Raw genomic sequence first — 13,236 nt, 5'->3', positions numbered from 1 at the left:
ATTGTTTGCAGATTTTGGTATCTGTGGGGGTAGGTCCTGGAATGGATCCCCCATAGATACCAAGGGTCCACTGTAAAAACGTTTTTATAATTGATAATTTAATAATAAATAAGTTAAATGATCACTTATTTAAATTTTAAAATAATTATTGATTTCAGCTGGGGGAAGAAAGGCTCCTTGCCACACTGCTGTTCCATAGGTTTTGTTGAGAGAAAGTTCTGATGATGAAATCCATTTCAAACCGTCTGCTGTTTTGTAGTCTGGGGTTCCCCAAAAGAGCAGTGCCCCAGGGGTTTGGTCCATGGACGCTGCTGTTGTTGTAACGTGCCTCTTCCCCTCTGCCAGCCTATGACCCACAGCAGATCTTCAAGTGCAAGGGCACCTTTGTGGGGCACCAGGGCCCCGTCTGGTGCCTGTGTGTCTACTCCATCGGAGACCTGCTCTTCAGCGGCTCATCGGACAAAACCATCAAGGTAAGAGCCCTTCTAGTTCTGAGCCTGAGATGAGAGCTCCAGCCTGCAGGCTCAAGGAAGTCAGGAGGGATATTTTCTGACAGTAAGCCTTGGCCCATCACCCTTTCTCAGATTGTCTGAGGGCTGAATTGACCACCTCCAGGCAATGATGGTTCCCGGGTTGTTCTTTAACCCGCTGCCAATCTGAAAGGCTACGCGCTGTGGTCACTTTCTTTCCTTGGAGACTATGCCAATTCCTGGAATTTCCATTCTTACTTCTGTTCTCTCACATCCTGTGAAATCACTTATTTCTCTCTCAGCCGAATTTGACCCACTCACAACCCCTATCCTGTTGGCAGGGTATTTGTTCGTTTTCTTTCTTCTGTTGGTTCTGCCATTGCGCTCCTTCGAAACAAGCACTCCAAATTTTAGCAGACTCCAATACCAGTAATAGGACAGTGATAGGTTGCTTGGCAGAATCTTGCCCCGTGCTTGGTGTCTTGCCACAGCAGAGAGACTACAAGTTATGGCTCCTACTTGTGGGTGTTGATAAAATACTTAACTCTACCCCTGTAATCCCACAAACATGGGGCCCTAGCTGTTCACACTGGTGGTCCCTGACCATCAGGGCCTCTTCTCTCTCCTCTGCCTCAGAGTCATATCAAGAACTGCTTGTGGCTGCAGTTCTTTGTTCTAGTTCTCTGGGAAAAATCCACCATTCATTTCCTTTCCTGGACAAGTTTATCTCTGCCCTGAAAGACGGGAAAGCAGGTTGCACAGCTGACAGGCCAGCTGTTTCCTGTGTTCCCCAGCTCTGGCATCTCGGCCAACTTCCGATTGCCAGTCATGCCTGTTCGGCAATCACATGACCCCTTCCTGTTTCCTGTTAGGTGTGGGATACCTGTACCACTTACAAATGCCAAAAGACCTTGGAAGGCCACGATGGGATTGTGCTGGCGCTCTGCATCCAAGGGTGAGTCACACAGGACAGGGGCCCAGCTGCTCTGTCCATAGGCTTCTGTGCCTGGAGGCAGTTTGCCCTGAGCTTCTGCTCCTTATTTATTTAGCACTTTTAAGTTTCACAGAGGCTTTGCTTGGCTCATTCTCAAACAGCATCTTGCTGCTGTTTGCATCTTCAGCAGTCCCATCGTCCTTTAGTTAGGACTGTGTGAATTAAAAATTCTGCACCCAAACAGCTGAAATTCTGCACCAAGAAAGCCTGTATTCTGCAATTCGGGCTTTCAGCCGGAACGTCAACAGGAAGCAGACACGTCCCTGCTTCCTGTTAATGTTTGGTTAGTCTCCTCCCCCCCCAGCATGCAATCTGCCTGCCTACATATCACATTCCTCTTGTAGTGACTGTAAAAGCAAGAAACACGATTGCTTGTTAATGAAGAAAATGGTAGGCAATGGGCATGTGGGGGGAGGGAGCATTGTACCTATAGGGATCCCCTGTATCCATGGTTTCTGTATCCGCGCCGGGGGGGGGGGCTGGAACAGAATCCCTGCTAATACGGAGGATGCCTGTACATAAACAAGGAACTTTCCCTGCCTGGTAACCCAAAGGAGATTTTGACTCGCCATATAATACACATTGCCCACCCTCCTCTCCAAATTTGCTGTCCTGGCCTCCCTGAGAGTCTGTCTTTTTCTGTTGGTCTAGGAACAAGCTATACAGTGGCTCGGCTGACTGCACCATCATAGTAAGATACTTGGTTTGGGCTTCAGCTTTTTCTTTTTGGGGGGGAGGAGAGAAGGGAGCGGCTTGCAGGGGGGGGTCTCCTTTCTGCAGTTTAAGACACGATGAACAACAATGTCACACAGCCCTCTTGCTCTCTTTGCAGGTCTGGGATATTCAAACCTTGCAGAAGGTCAATACCATTCGCGCGCACGACAACCCGGTCTGCACGCTCGTCTCCTCGCACAATATGCTCTTCAGTGGCTCCTTGAAAGCCATCAAGGTGGGTTTTCGCCAGGGGAATGAGGGAGAACAGAGCCCTGCCAACCTTTTCTTTTGCAGACAAAAATGGTCTCCAGGGACACTCTTTTCTCTCCCCCCCCCCAATCTCCCAGTCTTCATTTCAATTACAGCCTTATCCATGAGTCTGGCATCTGCAGATTTTACTCTCCGTGGATGTTGGGGTCTGCTTTTAAAACTGTTTTTAAAAGTCAAAATAAGTCAGAAAATAGCCTTTCTATCGTCGCACTGCAAAACTGTGCCATTTGCAGGGCAGTCACTGGCACTCCAGAAGCAACTTCTGGGTCACGCTGAGTCAAGCCAGGGCCAGGCGGGCTGGAAGTTGGTTCCGGAGCCCCATAGAGCGACCTACAGCCCTGCAAAGGGCCTGGTTTTACGGCTCTGGTAAGAGAGGCTATTTTCTGACTTATTTTGACTTTTACAACACTTTTAAAAGTGAACCCCAGTATCCATGTATCTTGATATCCGTAGGGGGTGGGGACAGTGGAACCGAATCCCTGCAGATACAAGGGCTGAACTATATTTTCTCAACTCCTGTTTTTCCTCTTTATCATCGTTCTTGCTGTTTCTACTTTCCGGGCCCCCAGATATCCCATTTCCTCACCTACCTTGCCTTGCCCCCCCCACCAACTCTGCCTTTTTCACTACCGTTTCTTTCCCATCTGCTTTTCTGCCAACCAAAAATGTTTAGCTCAGAGGTTCCCAAACTTAAGGGATGGGGCAACGGTGGTCCTGGGATCATGGCATCACTGGGAGAAAGGGCTATTTTTGACCTTTCGTGGGCAGTGCCAGCCCTCCAGAGGTTGTGGGGAGGCCGTGGCCTCCTCTGCAGGGCTCCATGCACCTCAGAAATGCTCAAAATGGCAATCACAAGCCACCGCTTTAGCCATTAACCTGTGAAACTTGGGTCACTGTGATGACACCTGGCCTGGATACCTTTTGAAAGGACTGCGAACAGGTTGATGGAAGGAAAGTCCATCACATGTTACAAGCCATGAAGGGCAAATGCAACCTCCTGGTTCTAGTAGTAGCCTATCTCTAAATGCCAGAGGCAAGGCAGTGACTGCAGGATACAGATATCTTCTCTTGAGTGCTCTGAAGGCATCAGGTGGGCCACTGTGAGATCCAGGAAGCTGGACTAGATGGGCCCTGGGCCTGAGCCAGCGGGGGTGCTCTGATGATCTTAAATCAAAAGTACTTGTTCCCATCACTCCTTGGCTCAAAGCAACTAAGCAGAGGCTATATTTTCCCTGCTGCTGCACTTTGGCTGGCTCACTTGACACACCTAGCTCTCTTTGCTCTGCAGTAGGTGTCTAGAGTGCTGTGTTGTGGTTTGCCCATCTGCGGAGGGGCTAGAAGGTCAGTTGCTCAGTCCTGCCTTGGAGCAGAGGATGAAACTGGGTTGCTTCATGATGTATTCCCCCCCCCCCCCAGGTCTGGGACATTGTGGGCACCGAGCTGAAGCTGAAGAAGGAGCTGACAGGCCTCAACCACTGGGTCCGGGCTCTCGTGGCATCTCAGAACCACTTATACAGCGGGTCCTACCAAACAATCAAGGTCTGTGCCTGACTAAATGTCCACTTCCGCCTACTGCCGGCTATTCCAAGCAATGCCTCCAGTGGCTCTATGTATACCTTTTTTCTTAACTCCCTCCCCCCATTTTCCCAGATCTGGGACATCCGGAACCTGGAGTGTGTGCATGTTCTGCAGACATCTGGCGGGAGCGTCTACTCCATTGCTGTCACCAACCACCACATCGTCTGTGGCACCTATGAGAATCTCATCCATGTAAGGCTGGCTAAGACTTAAAGATGGGGGGGCAAGGGAGCTGTAGCACAGTGTCCCATGCAGAAGGTCTCTGCTTCAGAGCCAGGCAACATAGGGCCGGGACAAATCCTTTGCATGAAACCCCAGAATGGTTCTGCCAGTCAGTCTAGTCTTGGGTGGACCAGTGGCAGAGAGTCGTGTCTTTCAGCCATAGGTGTGAGGATGCCACCTTCATTATTTGATTTGCCTGGCTGTGCAAGGGAGGCAGCAGTGTGCTCACACCCCAGCGGCAGCCCCTAACTCCTCTCTGGGACTTTGCTAGCAGCCTTTAGGGCAGGGGTTCCCAAAGTGTACGTCGTGACACCTTAGGACCACAGGAGGAGCCATAGGATGTTTCCAGGTGCCCCTCCACCTGTTCCCCACTGGCACCACCATCTCGGCTCTCATGAAATCTTGCAAGGTGTGGGTGCCACCATCTTGGTTCCTATGAGATCGAAGATGGCGGCACCCCACTTAGCTGTGATGAAGAGGCCTTTGGGTGTCATGAGCTAGGTAGGTTTGGGAACCACTGCTTTAGGGGGGCCCTTGGCTCTGTTAACAAGGGTCTTGAAGCCCATGCTGAGTCCTGCTGGCATCCTCCTCACTACAGGTGTGGGACATTGAGTCCAAGGAGCAGGTGCGCACGCTGACGGGACACGTGGGCACCGTCTATGCCCTGGCCGTTATCTCCACGCCCGACCAAACCAAAGTCTTCAGCGCTTCATATGACCGATCGCTGCGGGTATGTGGTCCTGCTGTGGTAGGGCAGGCTGCTTTGAGGGTGGTGTGCTGTATGGGGTGGACATGCAGGTAGTAGTGGTACGGAAGGACGGAGCAGAGCTTTGAATTCCTTTTATTACTGCTGATGGGTTAAGTTGGTGTTTCTGAGACTCTGTGGGTTGGGGGGGGGGAAAGAGCCATGCGTGACGGTTCTTGTCATTCTCAACTGCATTATTTTTATCTTTTTAGAAAAGGATTTTCACCTAGCTTTCCACTTTTTGGAAAACAGTGCCGAAGTGCCTAACAGTTTAAATTTTAAAACAGTCTAGGCAACTGGTTTAAAAGAAATTAAAAACTGGCAGGAGCAGCAGATGATTTTTTTTAAAACAGTGGGGGAGTCTTTACTAGGCCGCAGAACATCATTGGGAAAGGGGACCAGGCAGTGGTAGTTCAGTAGCTTCAAATGCAGAGGGACAGACAATTCCCTGTTGCCAGAGGGAGGGTGGCACTGCTCTTGACTTGACAATGTCCAGTCTGTCCCCCCTCCCCCCGTTCCCTTCACAAGCAAAGAGAAGGTGTGGAATGTTTGGGTGGCACTGCCCTGAAAATGGGCTTGTAGAGCATAGCCTGGTTTCCCCTCCTCTCCTGGCATGGGTTAGCTGTGCTGTCCTCGATGGTCATGGAAAAGGGCAGGGCAGGACAGGGCCTGCTCATGCTGACTCGGGAGGCAGTTCCCAGCACCTCACTCATCCCCCTGGCTTGTGTCCGCACCCCAGGTATGGAGCATGGACAACATGATCTGCACCCAGACTCTGCTGCGCCACCAGGGTAGCGTCACCGCACTGGCAGTCTCCAGGGGTCGCCTGTTCTCTGGCGCTGTCGACAGCACTGTTAAGGTAAAGCATGCCAGTGGGCAGGGGGGTAATGCAGAGCTTGGAGGGAGGGGGCAACAAAAAGGCACTGAGCTTAAGCCCTGTGCAGGCGGGGACTTTACTGAGTGGACTTGCTCAAACTGGATGAGGCTATTCCTTCTCGCCAAAATTGGTCGTAGCCACAGCCTCTAAACGTGTTGAACTAAAACTGCTGGGGAGGGGTCAGGCCCCTTTGATGCAGTCTTGTGATTTGACTTCCTTTCCGCTGCAGGTGTGGACGTGCTAGTGGGTGCCATCCCCTGCTGTCGGATGCCGGGCAACCAAACTCTCGTTCTGCTCCCACTCACCAGATGGCTTCCCTTCTCTCCACTACCCTCCAGCCTCTTGCCCTCACCAAGAGCAGGACAGCAGACCTCAGCACTGCCAACTACCCACCCCCGCCCAGCCAGCGTCACCAGGAATACTGCAGCAGGACTTTTGTGACCGCCAATAAAGTGGGGGGGGGCAGCTGGGAATTTCATCAAGCCCCAAGAACATGCCTGCAGCTGGAGGCTTCTGTCTCTGAAGTTTTTCGTGTCTCAGCAGAAGTAACAAAAGGGGGCGTTTAATGGTCTCGGCAGCAGCTTGTGGTTGATGCTGGATTGAAGTGTCATGTGAGCACCCACAACACACCTTGCCAATGGCAACTCTGGGGGCCAAGGAAATGGGTGCACACCCTTCCTCCTCCCCTGCCCACTTCTGGGATTTATCAGCTCGGCTCTTTCATTTGTGCCTGCCTCTGAAGCTGGAACCCCTCCCCCCATTTAACCAGGTACGATTTGTATGCCACGAGCCCCCCCACTTCAGGTACCACAAGGCCCCTCCTCCGTTCACAGCATCGTATCCGAAAGGCCTCCGTGCCAAAGCCGGGGGGAGAGCCACCGTTGCGTTTTTACTGACATTTTCTACTGTTTTTAAGATTGTAATATAGATTTGGATTATTTCTTCCTTGACAATAAAAACGGACCCTTGTTTAGGCAAGCATGACTTACTGCGGGTGCCTCTTCGCTGCTGGGGGAGGCCACCTCCTCTGTGGACAGCCCCCACGGCTGGGAGGCCATAACAGACTTCCTGGAATCCGCAATAGCGTTTACTGGTCCACTCCACACAGGTTGCTACCTTCCCCTGGGAAATACTTGTGTGCAATACCTGACTGGCTGCACTGAAAATTGAGTCAAGTGTAAATTTCGTAGTGTAACGGTGTGTGGTTAGTCTCCACACAGCAGCAGAGGGTTCTGGGTGCACTCGAGCCTCCTTCATGTTCAGTGATTGTTAAGTGGGGGAGGGGGCAGCACTAAGTCATAAGCATTAAGGTGGGATCCTCTCTGCACAGTGGCCCCTGGACCAACCTGCTCCTGAGCTTCCCAGCAGCTCTGGGCTGAAACCACACACCAGTCTTGTTGAGTAACTGCACAGAGGTAGGTGCTGGCTGTGAAATCCAGGAGTAAGCGGGGCCCCCACATCCTCCCTTTTCAGGAAAACACAAAGTGATGCCCACTTGGGCCCAGACAGAGACAGGTACAGCCTCTCGAGGGTCCGAATGCCAGTGTTGTGGTCACTTGTATGTCCCCTGCCCGTCAAAAGGGCTTTGACCGTTACCCCAGAGCAGCAGACAAGGATAACATGAAGAAACACCCTTGTGTTTGAGGGGAGAGGCACAGCTCTTAAAATGCACCCAGCTGCCTTTCATCAGTGCACTGCAAATGCATTTGCACAGGTAGTGCTTTCCTCCCAAATCCCCTCCACGGCCACAGCCAAAACAAGAACTCAGCAGGCCCTGATGAGTTGGCTGTTTATGAAGCACCGACAGCTGCAAATGCACTGCCTGTGCTGGCGGTCGCAGCATCGAGTCCCATCCCTCAGCATCGTGGTGGCCACAACCCCCACCGCCACTCGGTGCCTCCCAGAATTGCCTCTGAGGATGGAATGCTTTTTCCAACCTCAATAATACGAAGTGATCTTTCATAGTTAAATGTGCAAGCTGGGAGTCCCCTCCCCCAAAATACTGGTAGCCAGACAGCTTGTTTGTTTTTTTTTAAATAGGAGCAAAATTCTTTACAGCACCACAAAAGCCATCAAATATTGAGAATAATACAGGTGAGATGCACAAAGCGAGAGAAGGAGATTGGCTGCAAGATGCATAGCTCTGACAGAATGGGAATACAATACAGTTTCCATAACTTAATAATAAAAAATATATAATATATATAATATGTATATATCCAGCATTAGAATTGTGGAATTTTTTTAAAGATACATTGTGTTTCTCTTTACAACAGGTATCACGATGTTGTCATTTTGTTTTTTCTTTTTATTTCTTTTTCTTTTTTTTTTCTTTTTAATTAAGAAATTTCAAAGTTTGTGCCAGACACATTTTGGAGATCAGCAAAGACAGACCTACCTGTACTTGGAGAAAAAAAAAAAAGAACCAGAGGGTGAGCATCCCCATCTGAATTTTGACACCCAGCTCTCAAAAAAAGGAAAAAAATTCACAGGGCCAAAAGGAACACAGACAGAATTGCATTCTGGACTCAAAAAGCAATCTTGGAGCCAGGCTGAGCCCCATTTGTACATCGATATAGGGCTGCACGACAACTTCCACACACATGCATTTAAACACACGCGCTCCAAATTAAAAAAGAAAAAGGAACACACCGACAGAAAAAGCACACACTTGTAGGAGACAAGATTGAACAAAGAAAGGTCTAAAACAAGGCACATCCTTTGATTTTTTTTTTTTTTGTTAAAACCATGTAAAAAAGAAAGTAGCAAACAAAAATAGCCCAGGACAGAAACATAATTTTTGCACACCCTGAAAAACAAGAGAAATGGTAACTTGCTGTTCTTAAAACATTGTGCTACTCCTTTAAATGATCGTACCACAAGACATAGAAGCTTATTATAAGTCTAATAAGTCAAGCTAAACTCCAAGTCCTTTCAGATTTTATCTCTTAAAACTGTTTAATATACAATTGATAATATTTTTTAAATCTTTAATATATATTAAAGTCCTTTCCTTTTTTTTGTTAGTTTATCTCTTCGGGGACAACAGCTCCACCTTAAATAATTTCTTTCCAATAAATTAATACTTCTTTATATAGCTTATTTTTTTCTCCCTCATCCCTTTATCAGAAAAAAGTGTTGATTTTGCTTATTTATGCAAGAACATTCATAAACATGGTCATTGCCTCTAAAATGCAGTATTAAAATTAATAACAGTAAAAAAAAAAATCTCTAACCCTACTTTTCTAGCCTGCCAGTAACTCTACACTGGGAATGTGCAACAAAGCACAGAACCCACAACTGAGTGGGAGAAGGAGGTGTAGCAGGGAGTGGCCAAAAGGGCTTTTCCTGAGGCATTAATCTCAGCTGGCAGACTGGAAATGCCAAGCCAGACACTCCCCAGATCAAGGTGGGTCCGTCTTTGGTCCTATCCTCTTTGTTCTGGAATTATTTACTAGAATAGGGGTGGCCAAACCGCAGCTCGAGCACACCTGAGTTTTTGACATACAGTGTGTGGCTCAGAAATTGGCTGGCTGAGCTCCTTTTTGCATCACAATTGATATAAAAGGGTAAGTAAGAAATGTTCAAGCTTTATAATTACAGGCGGCCCCCACATTTGCTGATCTGGTATCCATGGTTTTACTTATCCACAGATCGGGGTGGGGGTGGCGCCCAGCAAGAACAAAAGTCATGGACGTTGGGGGCAGTGGAGATAAGGTCCCCCCCCTTATCTGTAATTTCTGGGTATCTATGGGGGGGGGCAGGAATGCATGCCCTGTGGCTACCAGGAGACAACCAGGTTTATACCAGGTATAAACTGCGAATCCACTGAATTTAAACATAAGTTTAATGTTTTTGATGACTAAATATATTTAAAACTTAAATGCTTCTTAAATATTGTGGCTCTCAAACCTCTGAAGTTTATTATATGTGGCTCTTACGTTAAGCAGGTTTGACCACCCCTATAATAGAACAAGGCAGAGGAAGAGGAGCAAGACCATTGTGTATGTTAACAAAAGTCGAGAAGTGGATCCCATGTTGCGGATTTGGGGGGGGGGGTTCACCTGAAAAGTGTAAAGACAGCAGCCCTAGGAGAAGGGGGGAGACGGGCAGGCTCCCACTTGGGATGGCACACCCTGGTGTGAAAGTGACAAGGAACCATCTGTTTGGGAAGAGTCCCCTTTCATTGGCCAAGAGTGACCAGGCGGAAGTCAGACAGATGTGGGGCCTTGAAAACTGCTGGAAAATGGCCACTCTTCCTTGTTCCTTCGTGCCTGGATGACCCCCATTGCATATCGAGGGGGGAGAGGAAGATGCGGCCTTCAGAGCACGGCAAGCAAAGAGCAGTGCAGAAGGTGTTGGACCAAAACAAGTGGGGAGAGGAGGAATGGTCTATGCTTTGGAGAGTGGTCTAGGAATTAAATGGAAATAACAAAATGACAGAACAGGGGAAGGATGCTGGCTAAAGGTCAAGTCCAGGAGAAAAGAACCAGCAGCTGGACGATGAGGTCCAGTGTGTGTTGTCAGCTGGCAAGGAAGCTGCAGAAACTGGAGAATGGCACAGAGGATGGCACCAATGGAAAAAGGCCAAAGTGGGAACTTTTAAGAGGCCTTGATGGAAGCAAAATGTGAAGTACGGACTTCAGCTGGACGCATAATCCTACCATGATTGTGCAGACTGCAGACATGAGTTCAAGGGCTGGTGGAAGAAAGCAGGAGGTCTGAGGGACGACCTGTCCCAAAGATTAAAGCCAGTTCACACCAGATTTTAGGAAATGCTGCCTAATGAGAAAAGAAGCAGTTGACTTTTGCCATAAGTTCCTCCTGAGATCTGTGCAGCCCCCTTTGGGGGAGGATTTGTTAAGGGCTGATAAAAGCATTGCCAAGAGGACATTTAAAAGTGGTTTAAACATTGGACCATTAGGAATTTGGTACACACTGAGATGAACCCTGGGGTATGGGGCACACCCACTTTGTGCTACACCACCCTCTCTCTCATGTGACTTCTCTGCCCCCCACTCTTCTTGAGCAGTCTGCCACATGTCTGGTCATCGAAACTAAGCACTTCTGGGTTTCTAGTGGAAGCCACAAGGTGTGGAAAGTGGGGGGCTGTTTCGCACCACCAAGAAATGCAGCAAAGAGGAAGGAAACCGCTGGTGACTGCTGCAAGAACAGCACTGAGAATGCAGCTGTAAGATTTAAAAGGGGGGAGGTGGAATCCATTGTTGGAGATTCTCAGATTGTGCTTGTTTAAGACCAGGCTGTGCCCTGGAAGAGATGGCCAGGAAGTGTTTTGGGGTCACAGCCCAAGCAAGCAACTCTGCCGACTTCCATGTCCCTGGAGTCCTATCTCTCTTTCCAGACCCCTTAAAACCCAAAGCCACAAGAGCGCCTCCCATCCTGCAGGTGCCATGAGCCGAAGGGGAGTTCACAAGAACGCAGCATCACCAAAGGGAGAACGGCTTGGCCCCACGACTGCCTCCACTTCCCAGTAACCCACATACGCTCATGTTGTTCGGGAAACTGCAAAACTGCTTGCTGCTAGGCAGACAGCAACCATCAGACAGGCTTTTCAACCTTGCAGACCTTCAGAGACTGGGCACCCAAATGCCTCTGTCCCTGCTGGGAGACTGCGCTCCCTTGGAGATAGTACAGTGGGACACTGCAGGCCCCAGCATCTCTGCAAGGCCCCTTGTTCCATCCGCAAGGCCTTCCTGGACTGCTTGCTCCCACGCTGACCTGCAGCTGGGATGGCTTCCAAGGCTTGGTCTGCAGCCTCACGTGTGGCTCTCTCATCATGGCAAACCCAACCTGGACTGCTGGGGTGCAAATCAGGGGCCCTTCCCTTTCACCAGCCCCCCCCCCCACTAGAACCCAGAACCACCACTGGTCCCTGCATAATACTGCTGCTTCTGTGGCAAAGGTGCCATGACAGTTGAGATATTGCCCACATCTGCCTTTTTAACTCTGCCAACCCCAAAATCCTCCCAGGAACCATCACTGTAGACAACAGGTCAGGAAGGCTGATTTGTCCAATAGACTCTTTGGAAGTAGTGCCTTGAAGCAAAGAGAAAGTGCAACGCCAGACCCCCCTCATGCGCAGACCCACAACTGCCCTTTACCTAGAGAATGATAAGATATATATTTTGATTTTTAAAAAGGAAAATTAGGAATAGATATTCTTCTATGGCAGCTGCAGAAGCCACTGGGTGGGATATTTACAGGGGGATTTTCGGCCAAGATATCTAGATTTTTTTTTAACCTTTTTTCTTTTCAAGTTTCGACACTGTATCAATCATGCAGACGTACCAAACGAAGCTTTTGCACGGCCCTTGCCAGGAATGGTGCTTTCCACGGCAAACAGGGAAAAAAGCTTATTTTGTCAAAGTTGGGGACTCGTCGAACGGAACAAAAAACTCCTCACAGTCACAGCTTCATCATCACCAGGAGAAGACAAATACACCTTCGGGACAAAGAAAAACGACGCATGCAGCGAGCCGAGAGCCACCCCACTGCCCGGCGGCTTCCCTCGGGCATTTCCCCGCCCTGCTTCTTCTGACCTCTCCCCAGCAGTGGCAGGCGGGCCGGGCACAGGGGCCGAGACAGCAGCACACACGAGAAAATGGCAGTGCTCAGTCAAGGGTACGATACCGACACGGAAGGCAAAAGAGTTTCACCAGGACGAGATTCCAACCCAAACAGGAGACGAGAGTAAGACCAAGACCAACTTTGCGCCACATTTTCAGAACAGGTTGGCGGGGAAGAGACCGTAACAAGGGGGGGGGTCAATTTGGAGAGAGAGCGAGGGGTGGACAGGAAACACTTTCCAAATTAAACAAGAAAAACGCTGCAAGTCAAAACCAAACAGAGCAGATTTGCCGGGAGAAAGTCTGAAGATGGTTTTCACCCCACAGATATGGAAGCTCCTGCCCCATAGCGCAGCACGTCGGCCTTTTTCTTTGTTTGGAGAAAGGGACCTGCAGCCGCCTAGCATTCCCCAAGGTTCAGCAGGCGTCTAGCTAGGAAGAAACCACGTGCCCAGGAGCGGTGTGTTCTTTGCACTCCTGCAGAATGGTCCCCAAGGAAAAGCCTTCCCTACACATCTTGAGTTTGTTTCCGCACAATCCTGAGGTAATCTTATCTTCTTTGTGCAAACCTCAAAAAGATGGAGGGGAGGGGGGGGAGGAGACTCATGGAGATGATTGTGCCCTTGTGCCCATGGCAGATCCTGAGGTTGGCTGGCGGTTCGTGCTCCAGCGCTTATTCCAACATGGCGTCCAACTGGTCGGCGAGGTCGTCAAACATACTGCCAATGTCGTCGAGGATGCTGACTGTGCTCTTGGATTCCGCAGAGGAACTAGAAGGC

At 49.5% G+C, this 13,236-nt stretch overlaps 2 protein-coding genes across 5 annotated transcripts in view; one reads left to right on the top strand and one right to left on the bottom strand.

Annotated features, from left to right (window-relative positions):
• TRAF7 (TNF receptor associated factor 7) overlaps positions 1-6,848 on the top strand; it is a 37,853-nt gene extending 31,005 nt beyond the window's left edge. For all 4 annotated transcript variants that reach the window (XM_066609426.1, XM_066609423.1, XM_066609425.1 and 1 more), the window contains exons 13-21: positions 346-473; positions 1,343-1,425; positions 2,116-2,155; positions 2,297-2,413; positions 3,865-3,987; positions 4,099-4,218; positions 4,847-4,978; positions 5,733-5,852; positions 6,100-6,848. In XM_066609426.1, coding sequence (XP_066465523.1) covers positions 346-473; positions 1,343-1,425; positions 2,116-2,155; positions 2,297-2,413; positions 3,865-3,987; positions 4,099-4,218; positions 4,847-4,978; positions 5,733-5,852; positions 6,100-6,114 — 878 coding nt within the window. In that variant the 3' untranslated portion in view covers positions 6,115-6,848. The remainder of the gene's footprint in view (positions 1-345; positions 474-1,342; positions 1,426-2,115; positions 2,156-2,296; positions 2,414-3,864; positions 3,988-4,098; positions 4,219-4,846; positions 4,979-5,732; positions 5,853-6,099) is intronic.
• A 1,043-nt stretch (positions 6,849-7,891) lies between these two features.
• CASKIN1 (CASK interacting protein 1) overlaps positions 7,892-13,236 on the bottom strand; it is a 119,531-nt gene continuing 114,186 nt past the window's right edge. Inside the window, exon 20 of the mRNA XM_066609427.1 lies at positions 7,892-13,227. Within this exon, the coding sequence (XP_066465524.1) occupies positions 13,131-13,227 (97 nt within the window). The 3' untranslated portion in view covers positions 7,892-13,130. The remainder of the gene's footprint in view (positions 13,228-13,236) is intronic.

This window comes from Tiliqua scincoides, chromosome 13, assembly GCF_035046505.1.
Source record: "Tiliqua scincoides isolate rTilSci1 chromosome 13, rTilSci1.hap2, whole genome shotgun sequence".
NCBI classification, from domain to species: Eukaryota; Metazoa; Chordata; class Lepidosauria; order Squamata; family Scincidae; genus Tiliqua; species Tiliqua scincoides.
This window is presented reverse-complemented; position numbering and strand designations above follow the sequence as displayed.